Genomic DNA, 27,423 nt, shown 5'->3' with positions numbered 1-27,423 from the left:
GTCATAGACCAGGTGTTACTGATCTTGGTAGCCTGGTGCCAGGCAAAGAACCTAGTATTTAAGGAATGTCTGGTGAAGGAATTGAACTCTCCATGGAACCAGTCAAACCAAGAACTTAACGGTTTCCCAGACTTTTAATGCAGTAAAGACTGATAAAGATTCTTGGTGGATGTGTGTGATGTTCCCTAATTAATTTTAAAAGAATTTAAGTACACACTTGGTGAAACATCCAGGCAATTCAGAAATGAATAAAGGAAAAAAGCCCAGGTCCCCTTCCTAACCCTCTCTGCGCACCACAGTCCAGCTCTCCAGTCAGCCACTGTGTGCATCATTCTGTGCCTTTTACAGGCAAATATGTGTAAATATTTTAAATGGACTCACATACTTACTGTTAGGACTTGCTTTTTGCACTCATTATAAACATCAAATCTTAGTTCAAACTCATTCTTTTTAATGACTACATAGTTTTGATATTTTTACTTTCAAAGAATGAATTGTGGCAGTTCATTAGAGGACACATGCTATACTTCTTGGAGACCCAGTTTTGGATGCTTTTGGGTCACCTTGAAAGATAAAGAGAAATAATGTTTTCCACTGAGGTAAGTAAGATGTGCAAGGATGAGAATGAAAAGTACTCCCACAGGTTACTTCAAGCTCCACCTTTTTCAAACTCAGATCAGTTCCAGAGAGAGGACTTTTGAATATGGTAAATCTGCTCTGTTCCCCTGCAACTAGAAAGAAAAGGAAAAGGAAACACCATGTGGAAATCAGGTGGCCCCATCATAGTGGGATCCAGTGAGGAGATGCCCAATAAGTTCGGCATAGAATGTGGGTATCTAGGATGAGCTAGAAATGACACAGATGGGAACTTGCACAGATTATGTAGCTCATCCACTGACCTGATTTGGCTTATCTCATACTATATCCCTCTGACATTAAAAGAATTCAAAGTTGCCAGTATGTGTCCTCCAAAATCATCAGTTTATGAGATAAATGCCAACAAGATAAAAGGCTAGACCACCAACATCTGAGATCCCTTGCAATTCTAGCATTCTGTGATCCTGGAGAGTCAGGGCATTAGAGTGCTTTCATTTAGATGAGTAACCACTACTGACTCACTTCTCTACTCCATTTCTGCCCATCTTCCCACCTGTAAAATGAAGGTTAATTATATTGTGGTGCTTTACTAATTTGAATTCCCACCAATATTCAGATTTTGCGCTTGGGATTCTTGAATAAAAAGTTGAGTAGTTTTTCAAAACCAGAGTTCAAGAAATAAAGGATAACTTCTTAATACCTTCAGTTTCTGTGTCCAAAAATTCATTCTTTAATGTTAAAATATTTTCATTAATTGCGATTAATTATTGTTTTGTAGGTCTTTTACCTCAGTTTTTGCCTTTTACCTAAGTTCATGTCTTATTAGCACCTTTTAAGATCTTTTTATCCTCTTTTATAAAAGAAATAAATTCTTATATTCATATTTTTGAAGTCAGTTTTTTCTTCTTCTACTTAACAATATTTTATTATAGATTTATACCATATAACTTTTTCAAAAGTTGTATATAGTTTGTAATCAAATTTAAATTATATTGGTTTCTGTAACATATGTATTGAATTTGTAAATCAAATTCACATTTTTTAAATGCTCTAGGGGATTATGCAACATGAAGTAAATCTCTTTAAAAATAAATTTTGCTTTGTAAAACATCATCCTGTAACTTGTTTTACAAGTTTAGATTTTTAAATACTTATTAAGATTACCTATAATGCAAGATACTTAAAAACATAAACCATACTAAGATGCTTACATATCTATAGAAGAATATATGAACACATTGTAAAACTAACTGGAATAAGGAAGTATTTCCTACTGGGCACAAAGCAGATTCTATGGCCTGCTGAGGGAAACTGCTGCCCTAGGGCCTGCACAGCTTCAGCAAGACTGTCATCTAGCCTGAAATGCCTTCATTTGCCCTTCCTGACCTTGCTTCTCAATTTTGCTATATGAATCAGAAAAATTTGCCTTTTGATTTGATTTCAGGATCATTTCTTAGCATTTTACTCCATGGCTTGTGAAGAATATTTCCAATCTTGCCCTCTGACTTATCTGATTTTAGTATGAGGAAATACTTTAATTTATTTACATTTTTTTTAAGTCAAATGAACATTCTTTCCAGGAACTAGGAGTCCTGCATAAAAACATAACTGAACATACAACAGGGACCTGTCTCAGCAGCTCACTGGACCCCTGTAAAGTTAGGGTCCAGCTTCAAATGATTGTATGTTCAGGTGGAAAATTTCTAAGGCACTCTTAACCAACTTGCTGGCAGGAGGTCATTTCCTATGCCAACATTTGAGACAACAATGGATGTATTACTGAGTACTCTAGGGGTGTCCTTAGAGAAAATGTGTAGATGCTCCATGTTTTTTGAGGAAGAGTAATACCATATCCAAGGCAGTTGTGAGAAATTAAGAGGATTTCTCCTTGCTGCTTGTGCCCTGTTTTCTTGTTCTATAGCAGTGCCAACCAAGAAGGAACCAGGGGGCAAGGGAGTGGGACTTTAGTTGTACGTGACCCTCCTGTCCCTCCCATTTTTGATTTGTCTAATGGTATTTTCTCAGTTGTATAAATCCTGTGTAAATGAAACTTTAAGTTCCACCCCCTTCTAAGAACAATATTGTCCTACCTGAGCCCCTCCTACTCTGAAATTCAGAAAATTCAGGAATCTATAACCATTTATAGGCCTGGTCCAGATGGGCTTAGCAAATAGCTTGCTGCACCTTCCTGAACAGTCTGTCAAGGTAAGCAGAGTAAAATGGGATCAGACAGGGCTAACTTAGCTGTAGGGTAAGATCAAAACATTGTCCCAAGGGAGTTGTTGCTTTCAGGCCCAGTCTGGCCAGTATTAATTTCAAGTTGGTTCAACCTCTTGGCTTGGAAGATATTATGGGAGATTGGAAGCAGAAATAATGCTTCAGGGGCGCCTGGGTGGCTCATTCGCTGAGCGTCTGCCTTCAGCTCAGGTCATGGTCCCAGGGTCCTGGGATCGAGTCCCACATCGGGCTCCCTGCTCGGCGGGAAGCCTGCTTCTCCCTCTCCCACTCCTCCTGCTTGTGTTCCTGCTCTCGCTATCTCTCTCTCTGTCAAATGAATAAATAAAACCTTTAAAAAAAAAAAGAAGAAATAATGCTTCCGCATAATAGCCTATTCATTGTTGGAGCATAGAGTGGTGGCAAAAGCCAAGGTAAGGAGGGTATGGGAGGGCTATAGGGGAAGAGCATGACGGTAGTCCAAGACCTCACTTACTGATGCATCCGAGTTTTCTGATAATACTTGTCTTGGTCAGATTTGGCTTTGGAACTGTGCAGGTTTGAGGGGAAAAGAAGGCTTCTTTGACCTCATCTCTTGCACTTGGCTCTGAGGGAAGTTGAGTTAAAGCAGAAGTGTGTATTTGCCCCCATGCTATCTAAATAAAAACGTATATCTTTAGCGACTGCCATCTATTCCCTTCTGCTGGAGAATGAATACCCTTTAGAGTAAGGAAAAAAGGCAAAAAGTTTACAAGAGAATTTAGCAATCAATCAGCCAATGAAGAAATACTTAAATGCCTACTCTAGGCTCCAAAGAGATATTATTTTTGTTCTTAAGAAACTAGTTGGAGGGGTGCCTGGCTGGCTCAGTTGGTGGAGTGTGCAATTCTTGATCTCAGGGTTGTGAGTTCAAACCCCATATTGGGTGTAGAAATTACTTAAAAATAAAATCTTAAAAAAAAAAAACACTAATTGGAAAGCTGAGACTAACATGCTCACAAGATTGTTCATAAAGAAGAACCAAATACCCTTGAGAGGATAAGCCCATTGGAACAACTCCAGGGGTGAAGGGTTACAGAGTCTGGCTATCCCTGGCTGCCAAGACCTGAGAAAAATGCTGAACGCTAATTAGATAAGGTTCCAGGAAATTAGAACCTGTATAATTCCTTCACCCCTGCAAAGATGAAGGTGAGAGAAGGATATAATTCTTCCTTTAGCATCTCTAATCCACACTTGTAAAAGAGGAGAAAAGAAAATGCTCTTGATCTCCTTGTTGGAACTTTTTTTTTTTTAAAGATTTTATTGATTTGTTTGACAGAGAGAGACACAGTGAGAGAGGGAACACAAGCAGGGGGAGTGGGAAAGGGAGAAGCAGGCTTCCCGCGGAGCAGGGAGCCCGACGTTGGGCTCGATCCCAGGATCCTGGGATCATGATCTGAGCTGAAGGCAAACGCTTAACGACTGAGCCGCCCAGGCGCCCCCTTGTTGGAACTTTTTAAAAAGTCTGTTTGGGTTTTTGTTTTTTTTTCTGTTTACAGAAGTATGTATATGTGCTCTTTAAAAACACTTAGAGGGGCGCCTGGGTACCTTCTCATACCTTTCCATCTTTGTATATTCTTTTACTGGCTTTATGGTTCTTTTTTTTTTTTTTTTGATTGATTGATTGATTGATTTGACAGAGACACAGCGAGAGAGGGAACACAAGTAGGGGGAGTGGGGGAGGGAGAAGCAGGCTTCCCGCTGAGCAGGGAGCCCGATTCTGGGCTCGATCCCAGTACCCTGGGATCATGGCCTGAGCCAAAGGCAGACGCTCAACAACTGAGCCACCCAGGCACCCCTGGCTTTATGGTTCTGTTTGTGGTATCATGCTTAGTGTGTTTGAGCAAAAATACATGGTCCTGTAGGATTGTGTGAAACCAGTTCCTTAGAGAGAGCAGTTTGACCATCAATGTCACAGGTTGAAAATATTTGGAATTTTGATATTTCCTACCGTAAGCAGGAAACAGTACTCCTTGGTCAGTTAACAATAATGCAAAGTACACTGCAGTAAGAATCTCCAAAGTGGAGATGATGAAAGTGCAAGGGATTTAATAATAGAAAAAGAAAACTAGCTGTATGTCCCCTTCTCCCCTCCCACTCTCCGCCTCCACTCCCCAAACTGGCTGACAAACTAAGCAGTAGTGCATTTCTTAACTTCTGCTCGCCTCTCACTCAACACATTCTATATGCAAGACTGAAAGTGTCAAAACAAACAGGAGGGCAGATGCTGCCTCGACCTCTCTTCCCACTGAGCTAGCTCCTCTGTGCTCATTCCATCCACTTTAACCCAGAGAATAACCTGTCTGGAGAGCATTTTCCTCCCCTGAAGCACACACAAACATCACTGCACTTTCTTTTGCTTGATAAAGGATAAAGGAAGAAAAGCAGCAGCTGCTCTAGGAACAGACAGCAAACAAGCCTCACTGTGGTGGCCCCACGGCCTTCACAAAGGGGGATTCAGAGAGCTAGGCAAACACACTGCACAGCCCAAGACTTCCACACAGATTCACCTGCCAAAATTATTAATTAAAAATCTAAAGAACTGTCCAGGTGAACTGAGAGTCTAACCAAAGTACATTTTCCAACTGGTCTTTTATTAAGTTCGAAGAGAAAGAATACAGTTGAAGAACTGGGAAAAGGCTTCAAAGACCATCTAATCCAGCTTTAACTCTACCCCTTCCAATTTGAAGGTCAAGAGTGTGAGGCCCAGAGAGAGGTCGTAGCAGAGAAGATACAACCCTTTTCGAGCCTGTGTACGTTATAATACGTACACAGATCTTAAAAAAGTATTTTTTACAAGATGTTTATAAGCATCTTACTTACACTCTTCCGATATTCATAAGAGATGGCATTACGCTTTTATTGCATTATATTTCTCCACAGGGTTAATGGAAAGCCCCCCAAAATTATGAAATGAAAAATTTCAAAGCTTTGGTTTTATATGTGGTATCTGTTGATTCATAGCACCGGGGTGTCAAGGATAGGGACAGTTTCTTTTGGCAGCCAAATAAAGAGTATGGTAAACTATGGTCCCTTTTGAGAATCAGCTTCCAAAGAAAAGGATTGAATATTGTGTTTTTTAGGTTTTTTGGTTTATTTTGTTTTTATTAAAGAAAGCACTTCATTCTCTTTTCTTTTGGCAAGTTCTGCTTTGTGGAAATCAGGCTGAGCACGTCTCATTGTTTAAAGGTGCCACTTGTCTGCCTCAGGTAAACCTGTTTTTAAAATTTACATGTTTTACAGTTATATTTTATTTGATAATGATATATGTTCAGCGTTAGTTGCTGAACAATATAGTAATAGTATTTAAATAAAATTTCATATCAAAGTAACACAGTTTTTAAACACACGCAATTATAACAAGGGTTACAATTTGAAAAGGGATAATCTCCCATCCTACCTTTCCCAGTCTGACTGGACTCAACCAATTTGTTTCTAGTTACTGCTCAAAGCCATGCCAACCACAGTTTATTATGTTTGGACTCTTGACTTTCTTATACATTTTTTTTTCTTGAGTTCATAGTCTCCTATAATTTGGACCAAATACTTTTAGATATGTTACTCAGTTGCCATCCTCAGATTTCTTTTTATTGGAATCAGATTAGTTTTACCATTTCTTATACTCCACATCTTAACTTGCTCTTTGATTTCACCTTCATACTGCTAAAGTTGACCTACAAGTAACTTCATCACAAAGTGTGTGATGTAAGTTTTCTAGTTTCTTAGATTTCCAAAACCACCTTTATTTTACTCTCACATTTGATTGCTAGTTTGGGTGTAGGATTCTATACTTTGAAGACATTGTTCCATTGTCTTTTAGCATGAAGTAGGCTTGATGCTAAGTCTAATGCTATTTAAATGCCCCCTCCTCCCCCAGGTGACCTTTGTTTTGCTGTCTGAAAGCATTTAGGATCTTTATTTTATGCTCAGTGTTTTGAAATTTAATAATTTAGTCTATATGTGGGTCTTTTTAGGTAAGTGGTGTAGTGGTTAAGAACCCAAGCGAATTAGACTGCCTGCACTAAAATCCTGGCTCTGTCACTTCCTGTGTGACCTCAGATAAAATAACCTCCCCAGGCCTCACCTGAGGAGAATACCATGTGCCTCCGAGGGCTGTTGTGAGAACTGACAGGACTGATTCAAGTGCTTCGCAGATAGTAAGTGCTCAATAAATCTTAGTGATGATGGTTTAACCTTGTTCAAACTTCAGTGAGCTTCTAATTTGAAGATTGACTTCTTCAACTCTGAGGAATTATCCTCCCTTTTTTGGATAATGTTCTTCTGTTTTCTTTTCCTCTCTGAAATGAAAATAAGCTGGCTATCAGATTTCCCATATTGATTTATCTTTTCTCTCACGTTTTCTCTTTTTGATGTCCTAGGAAATTTCTTCAACTTTATGCCCCACATTTCTGCTGCTTGAATTAGAATATTTATTTTAAATTTCCGAGAGCTCTTTTTTATTCACTATTTCTTTTTCACAGTATGTTTTTGTTTCATGCATGCAATAACTTTTCTTTCCCAATTTTTATTTTGGAAATTTAATACAGCCAGGTTGAAGAATCATATAGTGAACACCTGTATGTATCTTCCACCTAGATTCAATAATTAAAAAATTTTTTGGCACATTTGCTATTTCTGTTTATATACATATATTTGTCTATGTATGCATGTACATATGTAAGTATATGTATCACACCTACACGTACTTTTCTTCTGGACTATTTGCATGTAAGTTGCAGACACTATGACTCTGTCCCTAAATACTTCAGCATGTAACCCCTAGGAGTAAAGACATTTTCTTACATAATCACAGTTATCATTATCACAAAAATGCAAAATCCCATATCACCTAATATAGAGCCCATATTCAAATTTCTTTATTGTCTCAAATGTGTATTCAACCTACCAAAACGTAAAATGTCCATAACCTTTCACTCAGTGATTCCATCACCATCGTGCATACATACTCCCACATGTACAAAATGGAGGTATACACAAGAATATTCACTGTCACACTGCTTGTGAGATGGGAAACAACCTAAATATTAAAATAGGATTGGATTAAACACACTGAAATCAAACTATGGAAGATCAAATAGCTGTTTGGAATCAAGGTGTTTAGAATTGAAGTGTTCTAATACGTACTAATAAAAATGAGTTAAATTTAACTGGAAAACATTCTGAGTACTGCATATGGTATATCAGCATTTGTGATAAAACAAAAAATTACAGATATTTGCAGACTGATAATTAACTCTGAGGGACACAAGAGAGGCTGGTAAAAGTAACTGCCTCTGGAGAAGGGTGACAATTCGGGTGACTGGGTGCAAGGGAGGGCAGCTTCTCATTAAGTACTCTTACTCATTTTGACTTTTGTACAATGTCTATGTTACATAATAAAAAATAGTGCTTAACATGGATGAATATTCAATCCTATGTAGTAGTGGTTCTCAACCAAGGGTGATTTTGTCCCCCAGGGGAAACGTGGCAATGTCTAAACACGTTTGGTTGTTACAACTAGAGTTGAGGGTAGTGCTAATGGCATCTAGTAGCTCACGGTACATGGTCAGCCCCACACAACAAAGAATGATCTGACTCAAAATGTCAATAGTGCTGAGATTGAGGAACCCTGCTGTACAGCAATTCTGGATGATAAGGTTTGAGAAGAGCTAAGCAAGACTAAAGGGATAAATAGGCAGGTGCATATGCCTAAGCGTTCAAATCACTGTGACTTTAAGGTAATTCATATTTCTAGCTGTGAATGAGGATGGTTAGATTAGTCCAGTATGCATAATTTATTCCACATCGGTACAGTTCAAGCTTCTGTAACCTTAATTCATGTTAATTTGACTGTTTTAAATGTAGTACAGTCACTAGAAGAATGAGATCAGAATAAGGTACATGATTTCTAGGGTTTCAGTGTGTAGGTATACTTGCACATGTATAGGAGTACGCATTGCAGTACTGTTTGTGATGGAAAATACTGGAAACCACCTAAATAATAGGGGACTGGTAAAGTAACTTATGGTATATCCATACAATGGAATACGGTGCAGCCATTAAACAAGATAGCTTTAATGATCTCTAAGATATATCAAGTTTATTTTTCAAAAATACTTATTTATTTATTTATTAGAAAGAGAGTGTGCAGGTAGGGAGAGGGAAAGAATCTCAAGCAAACTCCCCACTAAGCCTGGAGCCTGGCGTGGGGCTCCATCCCAGGACCCCGAGATCATGACCTGAGTGGCAATCAAAAGCCAGCTGCTTAACTGACTGAGCCACTGAGGTGCCCCAAGATATATCGCCTAAAAAGGAAGTTGGAGGGGTGCCTCAGTCGGTTAAGCTTCTAACTTGATTTTGGCTCAGGTCATGATCTCAGGGTTGTGAGATTGAGCCCCATATCCGGCTTTGTGCTCTCTCCCTCTCCTTCTGCCCCACCCCTGCTCGCGTGTTCCCCCTCCATAAATAAATCTTAAAAAAAATAAAAAGCAACTTAGAGAACAATATATGTAGGTTACCATATGTAAAATAAAAGACCTATGCATATGTGCTCATTTACGCATATATCTCTGAATATGTGATATACATTCAGATATATACTCAAAATTATCAGAAACGGGGTTGTTTCTGGAGGACTGGGGTGAAGTTTTTTCTGTATGCCCTTTTGCATTTTTGTACTATGTGCACACTACTTGTGTATATAAGACAGCTCTACCCAAATCAATGAGTAAATGCACAGTATAACTCCACTATAACACATAATACAAGGGAGAATGAAATATGTATTATAATAAAGATATAAAAGAATATGGAAACAAAAAGTGTAGATGTTGAAAACTTGAAAATGTTGAGAAAATGAGGAACTTCAAGCCATACTTCAAATGAGGCATCATTACTTTTAGTCGTTATAACCAAATATCCTTTTCCTAATACCTGCTCCTCAATGGTTATAAAAACAAGAGGGCAGTTAGGGTATTTGTCTGGTACCTAGGGTGAATGTCATGCAAGAGAGGTATTTTCCAGATGCTGATGAAAAAAAGCCCCTCTTACAAAGAGCTTAGTGGGCTGACAAGCTTAAGACTTGGTTGGCCTACTGAAGGAGAAGTCAGAAGCCTAGGGGATAGTCCTGATTTTGCAATAAATTTATAATGTGACCTTATGCAAATGAACCTCTGGAACTATTGTCCATCTATAAAGTGAGAGTGTAGATCCCAAAAGATAAATTAAAAAAAATCAAATGGATAATTCATATTAGGGAAAAATTTTCATTAAAAAATGGAAGAATATTCAGCCTTCCCATTAAGCAAAAGGAATATAATTTGAGATTTTATACTATTGAAACAACAAAATCAATATCCCATGCCACGGAAATTGTTAAAACTAGTACACACATTCATGTTAGTAATTTACAAGCTATTCTGTAAAATATGGCATGTTTGTATAACTGAGCCATAGATATTCCTGCCTTTTGACTCAGTAACTTCATTTCCCAGGAATTTATCTTAAGGAAATGATTCAACAGATACAAAAATATATATACACAAAGACATTAATTCATTTGAATGTTGTAATAAAAAAACCTAAGTAAATAGTTTATTATGGGCATATCAATATGAAATATTGTTCCTGTTAGAAGAACCATTTTGAACACTAGAAACATTAAAAATGCAGAGATAATATACAGAGATAATATACAAATGTAAAATAATTTCACTCAGAAGAAAGAATTATGGGAGCGACTGGGTGGCTGAATTGGTTAAGCGTCTGACTCTTGATTTCAGCTCAGGTCATGATCTCAGGATCCTGGGATTGAGTTCCCCATCAGGCAGGGAGTCTCCTAGAGGATTCTCTCTCCCTCTGCCCCTCCCTAAGCTCGTGTTCTAATAAATAAATAAACCTTAAAAAAAAAAAAAAGGAAGAATTATGGGTACTTTATTATTTAATCAGTATTTAATACTGTTAAACAGACTTTTAAATTCTAATAAAAAGAATTTAAAATTGAGTTTAAGGAATTAAATCTTTTGAGCTCTAAGGTCTATGATTCTAATCATTCTCTGATACAGTGTTGGGGGCTTTGCTGTTCACTTTCCTCTGGTAGGCAAGGATGGCAGTGGATGAGATAAATTTTCAGAACAGACAAGGTTCTGATACAGCCAGCTGGGGCCCTGGCAATCCGGAGACAACCAGGGACACACAGTGTTTGTTTTTTTTTCCTCTCACACTTCAACTCACTATGAATTTTGAATGACTTACAAAAATGCTTTAGATATATACCACATCTACACTCACATTTTAATATAAAAGCATTTAGAATGAGAAGAAAAGATATGAAAAGGATAAACATGTATCTTGGAAGGGGGAGGAAACCTAGAGATAATTCTAGTACAACTTCATTTTACAGATGAAAAAACTGATGCTCAGAAAGGAAACATGTTCTTACATGTAGAGAAAATAAAATTTGGAGGACAGGGAAAAAATTAAGGGTGATGGGGGAGGGAAGGTCACTGAAAAAAAGTAAAGGCCACAAGTAAATACAGATGTGTATGTGGATGATAAAATGGGTGAAGGCTACTACTGGAGGGTGGAAAAGTGATCCCCAGGACCTAGAAGGTGGCTGTGTTGGGTTTATATATGGTCCTACTACACACCCATCCTGGTATTTAATTACACTACACAAGGTACAGATCTATCAGATTTTCACCCTTCTAAATCCAAATGAAGGTACAGCCTTTCAAGTCCCAAAGATTAATGCTAAATCAGATTTTTATCCATAAATTTATCACAGAACATTGCTTAAAAAAAAGTACAGAAATTGGTATTCCACTGGCTTTTTCTGGTTTCTAGATGAAAAATATGTTGAAAGATAACTTGTCTAGATTGTACTGTTCTCCCCCTGCAACTTGGTAGCTCATCTCAAGGTATCGAATGTGAATTTTTTAATAAATATTTTTAAAATTAGCTAATTTAGATGGAAAGCAAATTGCTTTCATGTACTTTCAGAAAGGATTTTAACTGAACTAGTTCATTCTATCTGAACAAACTATGTACATATATACTTTCAGAAATCCAAGTTTCATCTATATAAATAAGCTTTTGAGATGAGACTAAAACTTTTCCAACACCCTGGAAGGGGCGCTTGGCTTAGTGCTGTTGGTGTGCTGCTGGCCACAGCTATTTTGTATCCAGAAGGTACTAGTTACTTTGCTTCTCCTATATTTGACAAGTTTTATTGATGGAAAGTTGATCTAAGGACAAGACAGTGCTTATCCAAGTTGGGATTTTGCCTTAAGCACTGAACAAATCAGATTTTAAAAGTAAAGTTCAACTTACATCCCATTTTTTATTTTATACAATACCTCACTTACTGGTACACATTATAAACATGAGGCTTTTACTTTTAATGATTCCATATGAAGCAATTTATTTATACTCTAATAAAAATAAAGTAAAACTATAGTACGCAGTTTATCATTACTTTGGGCTTTTTTCCTGTTGGACTTTGACATCTTCAGAACCTCGTAACAAATCACAACACATATAAACCTCATTTTACACAAGATATATTTCAATAATGGTGTATAAATTGACTTTTATAAACTGATTTATTATTTTACATTATTATTTATAAAACATTTATGCTAACTTTTTCCAAAATTTTATTTATACATTTATGCTAACTTATAAATTATCTTCAATTAATATGTGATGTCAAACATTTTGGCTTTAGGCTGTATCTAGTTTCCTTTCTATTTCTACCCACCCATCCTACCCCCAACAAACAGTTAATAGAGGAGTTTATTTAAAACAAAACAAATCTATACTAGGAATATTTTGTATTTGGAGAAATCACACAGGAAAAACAAGATTACTAGGAAGACCTTAAAGAAATGCGTTTTAAAGGTGCTTAAAAGCCTAAAAGCCATTTGTGACAAAATGAATGGACCTAGAGGGTATTATGTGATGTGAAAACCTGAAGTTTTTTAACAAGAACAAAAAGTTTATCGTAAGTACTTAAGAATCATACCATCACACATTAGCATATCACAACTAAGCATTTATTATACTGTTAAGAAGGGAAGCAACTGCAGTGGTATTTCAGAAGCTATATATTTTTTTAAAATGTAATATATGCTCATAGACTCTAAACAGTATTTTAAAATATACAATCTCTCCAAAAGAAAATATTCAACTAAAGATAAGATAGATAACTTTTAATGTAAGTAAATGTTACAAGAGTTTAAAATTAAAGTCATCATCAGATTTTCCACAACACAATGTACAGAAATTGCAAACTTCCTGTACAGAGCCAAATAATCTCTACTCTTGAGCGAGGCGTTCAATAACACGTCGGTAATCTTCCACAAGTTCCTGAAAGCTTTCTTCCAGCTGTTCATGTTGCATGCTTATTTCTATTTGGTTCATCTGGTTTGTCAGTTCTTCTGGTCTGAGACATTTTCTCATTTTAGCAAGATCTCTCTGCTTTTTCTAAGTAACAAACACAATTATTGGTTAGACTAAGAAAGAAGATAAATCTCTTTATATTCTTTGAATTTTAAGTCTCCACTGTTAAAAATAAGATTAGTAGGAATATGCCCAAATTTGTCCCACACAGTTTTTCCTTAAGGAAGCCTAAACATAATGTTAACCATGAATTACAAACCCTCTAAATGGAGTTAACTAGGAGACTCGGAATTTGTGTCAACTGATGGGTAAATATACATGTCACTAACAGCCCCCTATCCAAAGCATAATAAAGAACCGGCCAGTGTAGACACTCAAAAATTTCTTTAGTAAATAAATACATTAACTGAAGAAAGACAACTGAGATTAAGTGCTATTATTCTTCATTTCACTATTCATTCATTAATTCATTGCTAATGTTTTAATTCCAAACTGCCTTTTTCCTGACCTAAGTTCATCTCTAAGTTTCCTTACCCAGCATGTATTTATGGACCACACATTAATTTTAACATAAACTGAAGAGTTTCAGAAAGATAACCAAAAACTGTCCCACTTTAAAAAGATATTATTAACCAGCACTTACTGAATTTCTACTATCCAGAAATACATTATCTTATTAACCTGCCCGACCCTCCGCCGCCACATTTTACTGAGAAGGAACCCATGGGCCAGAAGGGAGCCAGTAACAACTTTCAGGTAGGACACTGTCAGAACAACACTGTTAGTAATGCTGAGGATGGGACTGGAGGACCACCTTAGCAGCCACTGCAAAAATTCAAGTGAGATGATGAAAGCCTAGACCAAGTCAGTAGGAGCAGAGATGGAGGGGAAAGGGCAGATTTAGGGAAGAAAATATTGGGTGATATGGGGAATGAAGAATAACTCCCAAGATTCCTGGATAGGTGGCAACACTGCAATACAGTATGGAAACACTGTAATACAGGAAACTTTAATACATTTTGGGTAAACTGTTCTAGATTAATATATCAATCTTCTACTAGAACATATAATAAAGAGCTAACTTTACATAAAGATCAGAAATCACATATATTAACTCATGTAATCCTAACAACTATAAGATAGGTAATCTAATTTTCTACAGTTGATAAAGAAAAAATAGGATATGGGAGTTGAATAACTTGACACAAAGGTAGTAAGATGAGAGGCCAGGATGGAAACCCTAACAATCTGGTTGGAAATCTGTATTATTTAGTTCCTGTATCTAACTGATTTTCAAAAGACTATTAAAAAAACAAACCCTAAATCCATCCTAAAAGCTAATAAATGTCCCTTAAAGAGAACCCTAATAATTTTGGAATACTAGGCAAATGTGTCATGATTACTACTTAAAATGCTCAAAATAAATTATAAATATATTAATTATATATTTATTATATATTATATTTATTATAACTATATTAATAACCACGTTTTTATTTTATTTTATTTTATTTTATTTTATTTTATTTTATTTTAAAGTAAGCTCAATACCCAACGTGGGGCTTGAATTCATGACTCCGAGATCAAGAGTTGCATACTCCACCAACTGAGCCAGCCAGGTGCCCCTATAACCAACGACATGTTTTTAAAACAAGGGAACAACAATAATGTTTGGAGATAAGCCTTTCTGACACTACAAAAAAATTAGGTTGATCCTGGTCTAAACTGGTGGAACCAATAGTAAATAAGGTTGCTATTACTATAACCAGAAATAAAAAAAAGTTAACTTCATTAATATAAAACACCCTTCTAAAGCAGAACTTCTCAAACTTCGATGTGCATGCAGATCACCTGGGGACCTTGATAAAATGCAGATTCTGACTCAGTAGGTGTGGGGGACAAGACTCTGCATTTTTTTAAAGATTTTATTTATTCATTTGCTAGAGAGAGAGAACAAACAGGGGGAGAGGCAGGGAGAGGGAGAAGCAGGCTCCCCACCAAGCAGGAAGCCCGACTCCGGGTGGGGGGGGGCCCTCAATCCCAGGACCCGAGATCATGACCTTATAAGGCAGACGCTGAATCGACTGAGCCACCCAGGTGCCCCCAAGATTCTGCATTTCTAACAAACTCCTAAGTGATGTTAATGTTACTGATCTACTGATCACACTATGAATATCAGTTCCAGAGAACTGATGAAAGTTCAAATTTATTGTTCCTAAGACCCACCAGGACAGTGTATTCCTTACTCTTCAATCATGTGAATGATAAATGCTTTGTTTCTGCTGTAAAAGTTATTTTTTCTACCAACAGGCATGACTGCACTATATAAGAGCATTTAACTTAAGAAAGCAGTTCAGGAACTAAAGGGTAATTCATCAGCAAATTACTGTGGTGTGTGATAGGAATAGAAGCTATTTTTCTAAATTGCTAACCAGTTATAACGTTTATTAAATAATCTAACCCCATTGCTTGAAGATACCTCCAATCGTATTAAATTCTTATATATATAATAGAACCATCATACTAAATTCTTAAATACTTCTAGACTATCAAATTTTGTTGCAAATAACCTATAAAATGAATCCTGTGCTGATAACATACTGTTTTAAATTATTATGCTGTTCTTAAATTTGAGAGTTTACATCCCCAATTTATCACCCCCCGACCTTCAATTTCTTCATTGGATGTCAGAATTAATCACGATTGTAATTTCTATTGGTATGATGGAAAATTTATGAATTAGCAGTGCCTGGGTGGCTCAGTCTATTAAGCATCTGACTTGGGCTCAGGTCATGATCTGAATGGAGTCCTGTGTCAGGCTCCCTGCTCAGTGGGGGGGTCTGCTTTTCCCTCTGCCTCTCTACCCTCCACCCCCATCCCCCCCACTAGTGTTCAGTGCTTCCACGCTCTCTCTCAAATAAATAAATAAAATCTTTTAAAAAATGATAAAATAAAATACATAGGAATAAAAATATCTATAAATAGCTTTATGAAAAAATATAAAACTATATATTTAAGCTCCTCATGAACATGTAAGGTATGATTCAATTTTAAAAAACAATTAGAGGTTATTTGCTTTATTGGCCTTTAATATTCCTTAAATTGTATATATTCCATTGTCTATAAGTATATTACAAATTAATCTTTTAAAGAATGTGTAAAAAAACACTTAAAAAATCCCAAATTGATTTGGGGAACACCCCTATCCAGCAAAGTGAAATACACTGGGAGAACAAATGAAACAATGAAAGGTAGAACCCCTAAGATTGGAATAGATATTCTATAAGCTTTGGAATAATTTTTTTTCCACCAAAACCAAAAACTTAATTCCTTTATAGATTAGGGCAGTTCATAATTTTTAATTAATGAAGACAAATCAAAGATGGCATTATTTTAAACTTATTTATGTTAACATTTGGCTTGGATATGAATTTTTCCAGAAAATAATCCTTTCTTTTTGCCTAGCTTTCACATGTTCCTAGAGGGCTTACAAATACAATCTCAAAAATGCTACCACCTCTAAGGGCTCCTTAATTTCCTTTGGCTGAACTAGTTAGTCACTTTTGTGAAGTACAGAGATAAGGATCTTTCATAAGAATTTTAAAATAATAATGGTGTGGAAGCATATTAATTCCAAAGACTTGTCAAACATCTTTTAAAACATGCACCACTGTATTTTATTTCTTTCTGTTCAGTTCCTAACTATGGAGGCATTTCCATTTTATGGAAGGGAAGCCTAATACCCAGGTATTAATGTTGTCAATAGTTACACAATTTCTAAAAGAACCAGATCTCAAAACTGAGTTTCCAGATTCCAAATGCAATGATATTAACAATGATTCTAAATTTTATATTTGTAAACCAACTAAGAATTAAAATAGTCCCATGAAACAATATAAAAGCTTTATAATGCTAAAACCAAACAGCTAAACCAATTTTTCTTTTTTTAGCCAAATGGTTCAAATTTGTCTTTTTTTGAATACCTGAAAATCACTTCTGTACAAGAGATGGATTTACTTTTTGTGCTTTAAAAAAATGATTCTAGTTGATATAGGTTATTCCCCCCCCATTTTGGCATTGATACAAATGAATTACCAGTGTTTAAAGACTTTTAATGCCAGGTACAAGTACTTCTAATAGCTACCCAAATAATTTCTTAGTGGGAGAGTGTGTTTAGACTGACAGGTAACCTTGATTCCTCAAATAGAGGCAGCACAGAATTTGCTATCAATAAATAAGTAATTTCATACCTCAGCAATAACAGTGACAATCAAAATTATAATTTTTCATAAAATGTGAAAGTAAACATGTAAATTTTATACTCCAAACTTTCCCTATTAGGCATAATTTTAAAGACCTAAAAAAGTTCTAAATCGCACTCCTTATTAAGCAATTTTACTTTATTCTTTTTTTTTTTTTTTTAAAGATTTTTTTTATTTATTTGAGACAGAGAATGAGAGAGAGAGAGAGAGCACATGAGAGGGGGGAGGGTCAGAGGGAGAAGCAGGCTCCCTGCCGAGCAGGGAGCCCGATGCGGGACTCGATCCAGGGACTCCAGGATCATGACCTGAGCCGAAGGCAGTCGCTTAACCAACTGAGCCACCCAGGCGCCCGAATTTTACTTTATTCTTAAATACAATTTTACATCTGAGAATACTGTAATAACACAACAAAGTACATAATATCATACTGGAACAACAAATTGAAGAAAATCATCTGCATCCATTCAACAAGGAAATCACAGCACTCCTCCCATGCCTATTGGACATTTAACTCATTTCTAGACTTTCTTAAAGTTTGTGGTAGATTTCCTACCCCAAGCATTGGGACTATCAACCTAAAGTGGGGGGGGGAACCCTCAAGTTTTCTTGTTTTTCTCAATGGGATAGAATACTGGATAACTGAACTTATTAAAATGTACATTACTATAAATACAGTTCAAGCAAGCCTCTGAAGAAGAAATGATCTGTGTATAATCTTTAGTGCAAGGATGGTGATACTCAGCTGTGTTAAGAACCCAAAGAATTTAATAACCAGTTTTCAATTGTCTTTCAGATAGGTCAACTTGTTTGCAGGTGAGGATACTTAATATAAAAAATCAAATCATTACCATTCTTTAAGAGTAAAAAATACTTGCTTTTATGAACTACAGAAATTCCTATTTGGCATGAGTTTGTGACCACTTAGAATTCATCATCTCTCATGTGCTACATCTGTCTATATAAAACATCAAATAATTATCTAAAATGCATAATTCGATAAATTATTTTACTTTACTGAAATAGTTTAGTAAAGGCACACCTCAATTTACTGTGCTTCGCAGATACTCTGTTTCTTTACAAAGCAAAGCTCTGTGGCAAACCTGCGTCCAGCAAGTCCACTGGCACCATTTTCCCAGCAGTATTTGTTCACTTCACGTCTCTGTGTCTCATTTTGGTAATTCTTGCAAGATTTCAAACTTTTTCATTACTATTATATTTGTGGTGGTGATCTATGATCAGTGTTCTTTGATGTTACCATTGTAATTATTTTGGGGCACCACACACTGAGCCACAGATGATGAACTTAATGGTGTGTGTATTCTGACTGCACCACCGACCAGGTGTGTTCCCCCCGCCCCAGGTCTCCCTATTCCCTGAGACACAACAATATTGAAATTAACCCTACAATGGCCTCTAAGTGTTCAAGTGAAAGGAAGAATTGCACATCTCACACTTTAAGTCAAAGCCAGAAATGATTAAGCTTAGTGAGAAGGCATACTGAAAGCTGAGATAAGCCAAAAAGTAGGTCTCTTGTGCCAAACAGGCAAAGTTGCGAATGCAAAGTTCTTCAAGGAAATTGAAAGTACTACTCCAGTGAACGCACAAATGATAAGAAAGCAAAACAGCCTTACTGCTGATACGGAGAAGGTTTTAGTGGTCTGGATAGAAGATCAAACCAGCCACAACACTCCCTTCAGCCAAAACCTAATCCAGAGCAAGGCCCTAACTTTCTTCAATTCTCTGAAGGCTGAGAGAGATGAGGAGGCTGCAGAAGACAAGACTGAAGCCAGCAGAGGTTGGTTCCTGAGGTTTAAGGAAAGAAGCCATCTCCATAACATAAAAGTGCAAGGGGAAGCAGCAAGTGCTGATGCAGAAACTGCAGCAAGTTCTCCAGAAGCTCTAGCTAAGATAATCAATGAGAGTGGCTACACTAAACTAAAGATTTTCAAAGTAGACAAAACAGCCTTCTTCTTTTAAGTTTAAGTAATCTCTATACCCAACGTGGGGCTCAAACCCACGACCCTGAGATTAAGAGTCACATGCTTTTTTTTTTTTTTTTAAGATTTTATTTGAGAGAGAGAAAGAGAGAGAAAATGAGTGGTGGGGAGGGGCAGAGAGAGAGAGAGAGAGAAGCAGACTCCCTGCTGAGCAGGAAGCCCAACGTGGGGCCCGATGCCCAGACCCTGGGATCATGACCTGAGTTGAAGGCAGACACTTAACCGACTGAGCCACCCAGGTGCCCTGAGTCACATGCTCTTCTGACTGAGCCAGCCAGGCACCCCAAAACAGCCTTCTTTTGGAGAAGATGCCATCTAGGACTTTCATGGCTAGAGAGGAGATGCTTGGCTTCAAAGCTTCAAAGGATACGTTGAGTCCCTTGTTTAGGGTTTAATCACAGGTCCCTAATGCAGCTGGCGACTGAATTGAAGCCAATGCTCAATGACCATTCCAAATATCCTAGGGCCCTCAAGAACTATGCTAGTTTTACTCTGCCTATGCTCTAAGGGAAAAACAAAGCCTAGATGACAGCACATCTGTTTGCAACACAGTTTACAGAATATTTTAAGCTCACTGTTGAGACCTACTGCTCAGAAAAAAGGATTCCTTTTAAAAGATCACTGCTCACTGGCAATGTACCTGGTTACCCAAGAGATGATGGAGACGTACAACGAAACTGATGTTGTTTTCATGTCTGCTAACACAATATCCACTCTGTAGCCCATGAATCGAGGAGTAGTTTCGATTTTCAAGTCTTACTATTTAAGAAGTACATTTCCTAAGGCTGTAGTTGCTGTAGATAGTGATTCCTCTGATAGACCTAGGCAGAGTAAACTGAAAACCTCTGGAAAGGATTCACCATTCTAGAGGCCAGTAAGAACACTCATGATTCATGGGAAGAGGCAAAATATCAACCTCAATGAAGGGAATGTGGAAGAAGTTTATTCCAGCCCTCATGGATGACTCTGAGGGGTTCAAGACTTCAGTGAAGGAAGTAACCACAGATGTAGTGGAATAGCAAGAGAACTAGAATGCAAAGTGGAGCCTGAAGGTGTGACTGAATTGTTGCAATCTCATGATAAAACTTGAACAGATGAGGAGTTGCTTCTTATGGATAAGCAAAGAAAGTGATTTCTTGAGATGGAAACTATTCCTGATGAAGATGCTGTGAAGGAGTTAGAATATTACATAAATTTAGTTGATAAAGCAGCAGCAGGGTTTGTGAGTACTGACTCCCAATTTTGAAAAAAGTTCTATTGTAGATAAAATGCTATCAAACAGCATCGCATGCTATAGAGAAAGGAAGAGTCAACTGATGTGACAAACTTCACTGTTGTCTTATTTTAAGAAACTGTTATAGCCAACCTCAACCTTCAACCACCCTGATCACAGTCAGCAGCCATTAACATCAAGGTGAGACACTCTACCAGCAAAAACATTATGACTCACTCAAAGCTCAGATAATGGTTACCATTTTTTAAGCAATAAAAGTATTTTTAAACTAAGGTACGTCAGTTTTTAAACATAATGCTATTGTACACTAAGCAAAATACAGTATAGTGTAAACATAACTTTTATATGCACTGGAAAACCAAAAAATTCATTTGACTTGCTTTACTGCAATATTCATTTTATTGCAGGGGTCTCGAACTGAACCTGCAGTATCTCCGAGGTGTGCCTGTATTCTGAAATGCTGCCATAACATCGCATTACACTGTTCTATATGCCCAAATTTCAACATAAAGACATTTTCTAGATGACAAATTAATATTACGTCAAAACTTAAAACTTTTGGAAAGAACCATTTTTACCAATTTTCTGTGTTTCTGAAGTGATAAATATCAAAGAATAAAATGCTACTTTGAACAATTTGGGGGAAGAGAGACCATGACAATGTATTACAACCTGTTTTAGGTAGTCCATAAGACAGAAAATTTTTGGATTTGTCATTTATGTTCCCAGGTACTGCACTGTATAAGCCTATAGGTATAGTGTATATAAATGTAGCAACCACATGTCAGGTGTTCATTATTTATTGAACAAATTAACAAATATTCTCCCCAATCAGCTTACTGCAAAGCTGCAGCTATCACAGCAAATCCTCATTCACACAGGCTGTCATGGGCAATATCTACCTCAATAATAGCCAAATGATGATGAGGAAAAACCTGAGCTAGGAGGGCAAGTTTCTGAGAGGAAAATATGGGAGATCAGAAAATGGGTAGGGGGTAGAGGGCAAGAAGAAAAAAAAAGTAAATAATATTATGCTGCAGTTTCAGCTATGGTAAAGTACAGAGGTTAAAAATGGCAATGAAGGCCATATTTAAGAAGAAGGGAGCAATTGCAAAGACAATATATATAACAACTAGGAAACTAGAGACTTAGAACAAGTTTAGTTTAGAACAAACTAGAGACTATTAACCAGATAACTTATTCAGGAAAAGTCTGAGCATTCAGATTTTTAAAAGATGGCAAACATATGAAATAAAAAGTAACCATGGGTATACTATCCTTGGGATTAGTTTTTAAGTGAATGAAAACAGATTTATAGCTTACACTGGGAAATTATGACAGTAAGACTTCTTATAACTAACTGGAAGAATATTTTCACTTTTGTAAAAGTTAATTTAGGAAAATGATTTGGACTGTCCCATCCACCAGCAATTGCTACACTTTCTTCTCCACTTTATTATTTATATATTTAAAAAAAATTTTTAAAGTAAACTCTACCCCCAATATGGGGCTTGAACTCTTGACCCCAAGATCGAGTCACATGCTGTACAGACTGAGCCAGCCAGGTGCCCCTCTTCTCCAATTTTATTTATTTATTTTTTATTTTCTAAAGATTTTATTTATTCACCTGAGAGAGAGAAAGAGCACAAGCCAGGAAGGGGCAGAAGCAGACTCCCCACTGAGCAGGGAGCCCAACATGGGGCTCGATCCCAGGACCCTGAGATCATGACCCGAGCCAAAGGCAGCCATTTAACCAACTGAGCCACCCAGGTGCCCCTCTTCTCCATTTTTAAACAGTGACAAGAATATAATGTTTAAGACTCTGGAATGTCCTACCTTATATGGACTAATTAGTCTTCTTTTAATGTCCAGTCTATAGCTTCTGTATTGTTCAGCATTACTCATGTCAGTTACCAGTAGTCGAAGAATTTCATAAACCCGCCTAGCATGTTGCTTAATGAAACAAAAGAAAAACATGAACACTTTTAATTACAAAATAGTGACACTTTCCCAAAAGAACACAGGATATACTGAGTATCTGCTATGGGCCAGAAATTGTGCTAGGTACCGGATGAAACACAATAAAAGATAGTCTCTGCCCTTGAGGAACTAGCAGCCTAATGGATAACACGAATGACTGAGGTATGGTTAATTTAATGATGGAAATATGAGTAGGGTATTATGGTAGCATAGCCTGGGAATGGTGTAAATGTTAGAAGAGGATTCCTGGGGAAAGAAAACCTGAGCTAAATCTTAAAGGGAAGAGACCACGCCAGTCTAGAAAGAGGAGAGGGCACTATGAGTGTACAGCACACACGTGCAAGTGCAGCTTGACATGGCTGGAGCACAAAATGAAAAGTAGTGAGAAGTGACGTGAGGACAGAGCAGAAGCACAGAGCCTTACATACTATATTAAAGAGGTGGGCTTTTATCTAATAGGTGATGGATTTTACTTTTTATTTTATTATTTTTAAAAGATTTCATTTATTTTAGAGAGAGAGTGTGTGAGCAGGGGGAGGAGGAGAGGGAGATCATCTCCAGCAGACTCCACACTGAGCACAGAGCCCGATGTGGGACTCGATCCCAGGGCCCCAAGATCATGACCTGAGCTGAAACCAAGAGTCATACACCTAACTGACTGAGCCACCCAGGCGCCCCCAGTTGATGGATTTTAAATGGGGGCGTGAGCAAAGTGCACAAATATGAGTTTTAAGGAGAGCATTCTCGGGGCGCCTGGGTAGCTCAGTCGTTAAGCGTCTGCCTTTGGCTCAGGTCATGATCCCATGGTCCTGGGATCGAGCCCCACACTGGGTTCCCTGCTCTGCGGAAAGCCTGCTTCTCCCTCTCCCACTCCCCCTGCTTGTGTTCCCTCTCTTGCTGTGTCTCTGTCAAATAAATAAAATCTTTAAAAAAAAAAAAAAAGAAAGGAAAAGCATTCGCTCAGCTACATAGAAATGGTAGCAAAAAGAAGGGCAGGGAGACCAATTAAGAGGCTGTGCTATTAAATCAGGCAAAAAATGATGAAGGCATGAACTAAGAACCAGTAAGAATACTAAAGGAACAAGGATTCTAATACAGAGAAGAGGAAAGGTTGGGTGTGGAGGGTGTGGAATGACAGTGAGTTTTCACAGCCTAGGAGAGATTTAGAAGGCACCAGAACATATAAATCTGAAGAAGACTCTAGTCTAAGAATGAGGATTAAGCAGTATTAGTTTACAGGCAAGAGTTAAAACGATAGTATTGGTTGGAAAGCATAAACAGTGAAAAAATGAGGGAGAGGTCAGAACCCTGTAGTACAGTGACAGTTACAGGGCAGAGAAAAAATATTAGAAAAATCAAGAAATCTTGGTATCACTGAAGCCAAAAGAGTAGCCCATAGTTTTTTTGTTTGTGTTGTTTCACTTATGTATTTAATTGGGGGTGAGGGAGAGATTAGGTATAGGTAGATTGGGAAGATGATGTTTGAACTTTCTGGAAGGGACACCTGAACAAATGAATATCTGGCAAGGCAAAGATGGAGGAACAGGAGAAGGGGGTATCAAGGGCAAAGGGCGTAGTTAACATAAAGCAATATAAAAGGAAGAAATATGTAGCATAGCTGGGAAATAACAAGAGGTTTAGTAATGCCAGAGCATGTAGGAAGGTGGCAGAAAGTTGAGTCTACCAAGATTGGTGGGGTCCAAATTATGATGGGCTCAGTGTGCCATACCAAATTTTAATTCCTTTAAGAAAAATAAAAAAAGCATGACTTTGAAAAATGTGTTCATATTCTCTTTCTTTTAAAAGCTGAGCTGTTGAATAAATTCTCTAAGGTTTAATATAGTCTGGATATACCAAATATTTCTAAGACATATATTTATCTTAAAACCAGGAAGCTATTAAAGTGTTTTAATGTAGGAGAAGATGGAAAGTTTCAGTTCAAATTAAGCTGCTGAAGGTCAGTGACCAGGAAACATTTTTTACTTTTTTTTTTTTTTTTAAAGATTTACTTATTTATTTTGAGAGAGAGAGAGAATTCTAAGCAGACTCCCTGCTGAGCAGGGAGCCAGATGCAGGGGCTCAACCCCACAACCCAAGATCATGACCTGAGCTGAAATGAAGAGTCGGACACCCAACTGACTGAGCCACCCACGTCCCAGGAAACTTTTTATATACAGTGTTGGGAGTACAAGAGGAAAATCTACATTGGAGAGTTAGATGAGATCTCCCAGGTAGAGTAAGGAAAATGAGAGAAAATGAGGACTGAATAAAGAACTTTGGGGAAGAATTATCTTTAGGGAACATACAGAAGAGTAAGCCAGTAAAAGTATCTCAAAAAAGATGATCATAGTACTAAGTGAAAAAAATCAGGAACTATAATACCTTAGAAGCAAGGGAGGAGAGGGTAACAGTATCATATACTAGTCCTTATTATTGGAATATACTTCACATCTCTTTTTTGAAAGATTTATTTATTTTGAAAGAGAGCGTGCATGTGAGCGGGGCCCCAGCGTAAAAGGAAAGAAACCCAAACACACTCTATCCTGAGCCCAACACGGGGCTCAATCCCAGGACCCCAAGATTACCTGAGTTGAAATCAAGTCTGATACCAACCAACTAAGCCACCCAGACGCCCCTCACATACTTTCATAATCCAAATCCTACCCATTCTTCAAGGCTTAGATCAAATGCATCTCCATCCCATGAAAAACTCTGATTCCCTTCCATACACAAATATAATAAACTAAACTCCCTCCTCTGAACTGCCAGATTATTTTTTCGTACCTATTTTAGGATATTTACTACTTTAAAATTCAAATATATAGAAGTATATATACTTCTCCACATGTATTAACTATTTTGCCATATCAAACGTTTTCTTAAAAAGTAAAAATAAGGGGTGCCTGGGTGGCTCAGTCATTAAGTGTCTGCCTTCGGCTCAGGTCATGGTCCCAGGGTCCTGGGATCGAGCCCCGCATCGGGCTCCCTGCTCCGCGGGAAGCCTGCTTCTCCCTCCCCCACTCCCCCTGCTTGTGTTCCCTCTCTCACTGTGTCTCTCTCTGTCAAATAAATAAATAAAATCTTAAAAAAAAAAAAAAGTAAAAATAAGATCATACTATTTTGTTCTGCTTGTTACACTTTTTTAAATATAGCCATAATATCAACTATCTTCCCATTCTATTAATGAGGAAATTAAATTGCCCTAAGTCACAGACTAAGTGCTGTAGCCAGATCTTAACCCAGACAATTTGGCTTCAGAGCCTGTACTCTCAACCACTGCTACTTCCCACACATGTATTCTTAATGTACTTGCAATGTTTAAGTTACATACTTAAACAAAAAAAAGAAAGAAAACTTCAAAACTGAAATTTTTTTCTTCTACAAAATAAAAATACCTTATTTATTTTGAACTTCTGTTGTGCCTCTATCGCCATATCTTCACTGAATCCTTGCATCAACTTTTCCCGGGAAAAACAGGGCAAATCTTGACAAAGCTTCACAAGCACAAAGTCTCTTAATTTCACATAGCTTTTGGATGGATCTTCCGCTAAAGAAAAGGCAGAATAACATTTCCCTTACCCAACATAATTCATCATTTGCGATCTCAATATACATGCTAGGCTAGAAAAACAAATATTCTTAAAAGAACTATACAAGGGAAAAGGTACAATGAGAAAGGATTATTCCTTATTAATCAAACAACAGCACCATTATCTTTGCCAAATAAAATTACAGGTGCAAACAATCTTGAAAAAGAACAAAAGAAGACTCACATTTCCTGATTTCAAAAATTACTACAAAGCTACAGTAATCAAGACAGTATGGTGCTGGCATAAGGTCAGATACGTAGATCAATGGAAATGGACTGAGAGTTAAAAATAAACCCCTACATTTATGGTCAATTAATTTTTGAGAAGGGTGCCAAGACAAATCAATGAGGGAAAGAATTGTCTTTTAATAAGTGGTAGTTGGACAACTGGATCTCCACAAGCAAAAGAATGAAGTTGGACCCCTTTCCTCACACCATATAAAAAATTAATGCAAAATGAATCATAGACCTAAATGTAAGGGGTAAGACTATAAAATTCTTAGAAGAAAACATAGGAGTAAATCTTCATGACCTTTGGTTAGGCAATGGCTTCTTAAATAATAGAGCCAAAAGCACAAGTAACAAAAGAAAAAATTAGATAAATTGGACTATATCAAAATTTAAAACTTTTGTGCTCAAATGATACCATTAAGAAAATGAAAAGACAACTTACAGAATGGGAGCAAATATTTGCAAGTCATATATATGATAAGGGGCTTGTATCCAGACTTTATATATAAAAGTTTTACAATTCAATAAGAAAAAGAGAACCCAATTAAAAAAACAAAGGATCTAAACAGACACTTCTCAAAAAGATATACAAAGGGACAATAAGCACATGAAAAGATGCTCAACATCATTAGCCACAAAAAAAAATGCAAACCAAAAACACAATGAAATAAAATTCCATCCACTAGAACAACTAGAATAAAAAAGTAACAAATATTGATGAGAGTGTAGAGAAACTGAAACCTTCATACTACTGGTGGAAATGTAAAATTGGTACAGCCACTTTGGAAAATAGCCTGGTGGTACCTCAAAAGGTGAAACATAGTTACCAGATTTTCCACCATTTCTACTCCTAGGTATGTACCCAAGAGGTATGAAACA

General features: G+C 37.1%; 2 protein-coding genes across 3 annotated transcripts in view; one reads left to right on the top strand and one right to left on the bottom strand.

Annotated features, from left to right (window-relative positions):
- The window catches only part of SLC25A12 (solute carrier family 25 member 12), a 197,240-nt gene that overhangs the window by 670 nt on the left and 169,147 nt on the right, over positions 1–27,423 (top strand). The window lies entirely within an intron of this gene.
- HAT1 (histone acetyltransferase 1) overlaps positions 12,888–27,423 on the bottom strand; it is a 60,939-nt gene continuing 46,403 nt past the window's right edge. The window contains exons 9-11 of the mRNA XM_036105503.2: positions 26,120–26,271; positions 22,581–22,697; positions 12,888–13,335 (exon numbers count right to left, since the gene is read on the bottom strand). Of these exons, the coding sequence (XP_035961396.1) occupies positions 13,168–13,335; positions 22,581–22,697; positions 26,120–26,271 (437 nt within the window). The 3' untranslated portion in view covers positions 12,888–13,167. The remainder of the gene's footprint in view (positions 13,336–22,580; positions 22,698–26,119; positions 26,272–27,423) is intronic.

Source organism: Halichoerus grypus, chromosome 4 (genome assembly GCF_964656455.1).
Source record: "Halichoerus grypus chromosome 4, mHalGry1.hap1.1, whole genome shotgun sequence".
NCBI classification, from domain to species: Eukaryota; Metazoa; Chordata; class Mammalia; order Carnivora; family Phocidae; genus Halichoerus; species Halichoerus grypus.
The sequence above is the reverse complement of the archived record's forward strand: the minus strand, read 5'-3'. Positions and strand labels throughout refer to the sequence as shown.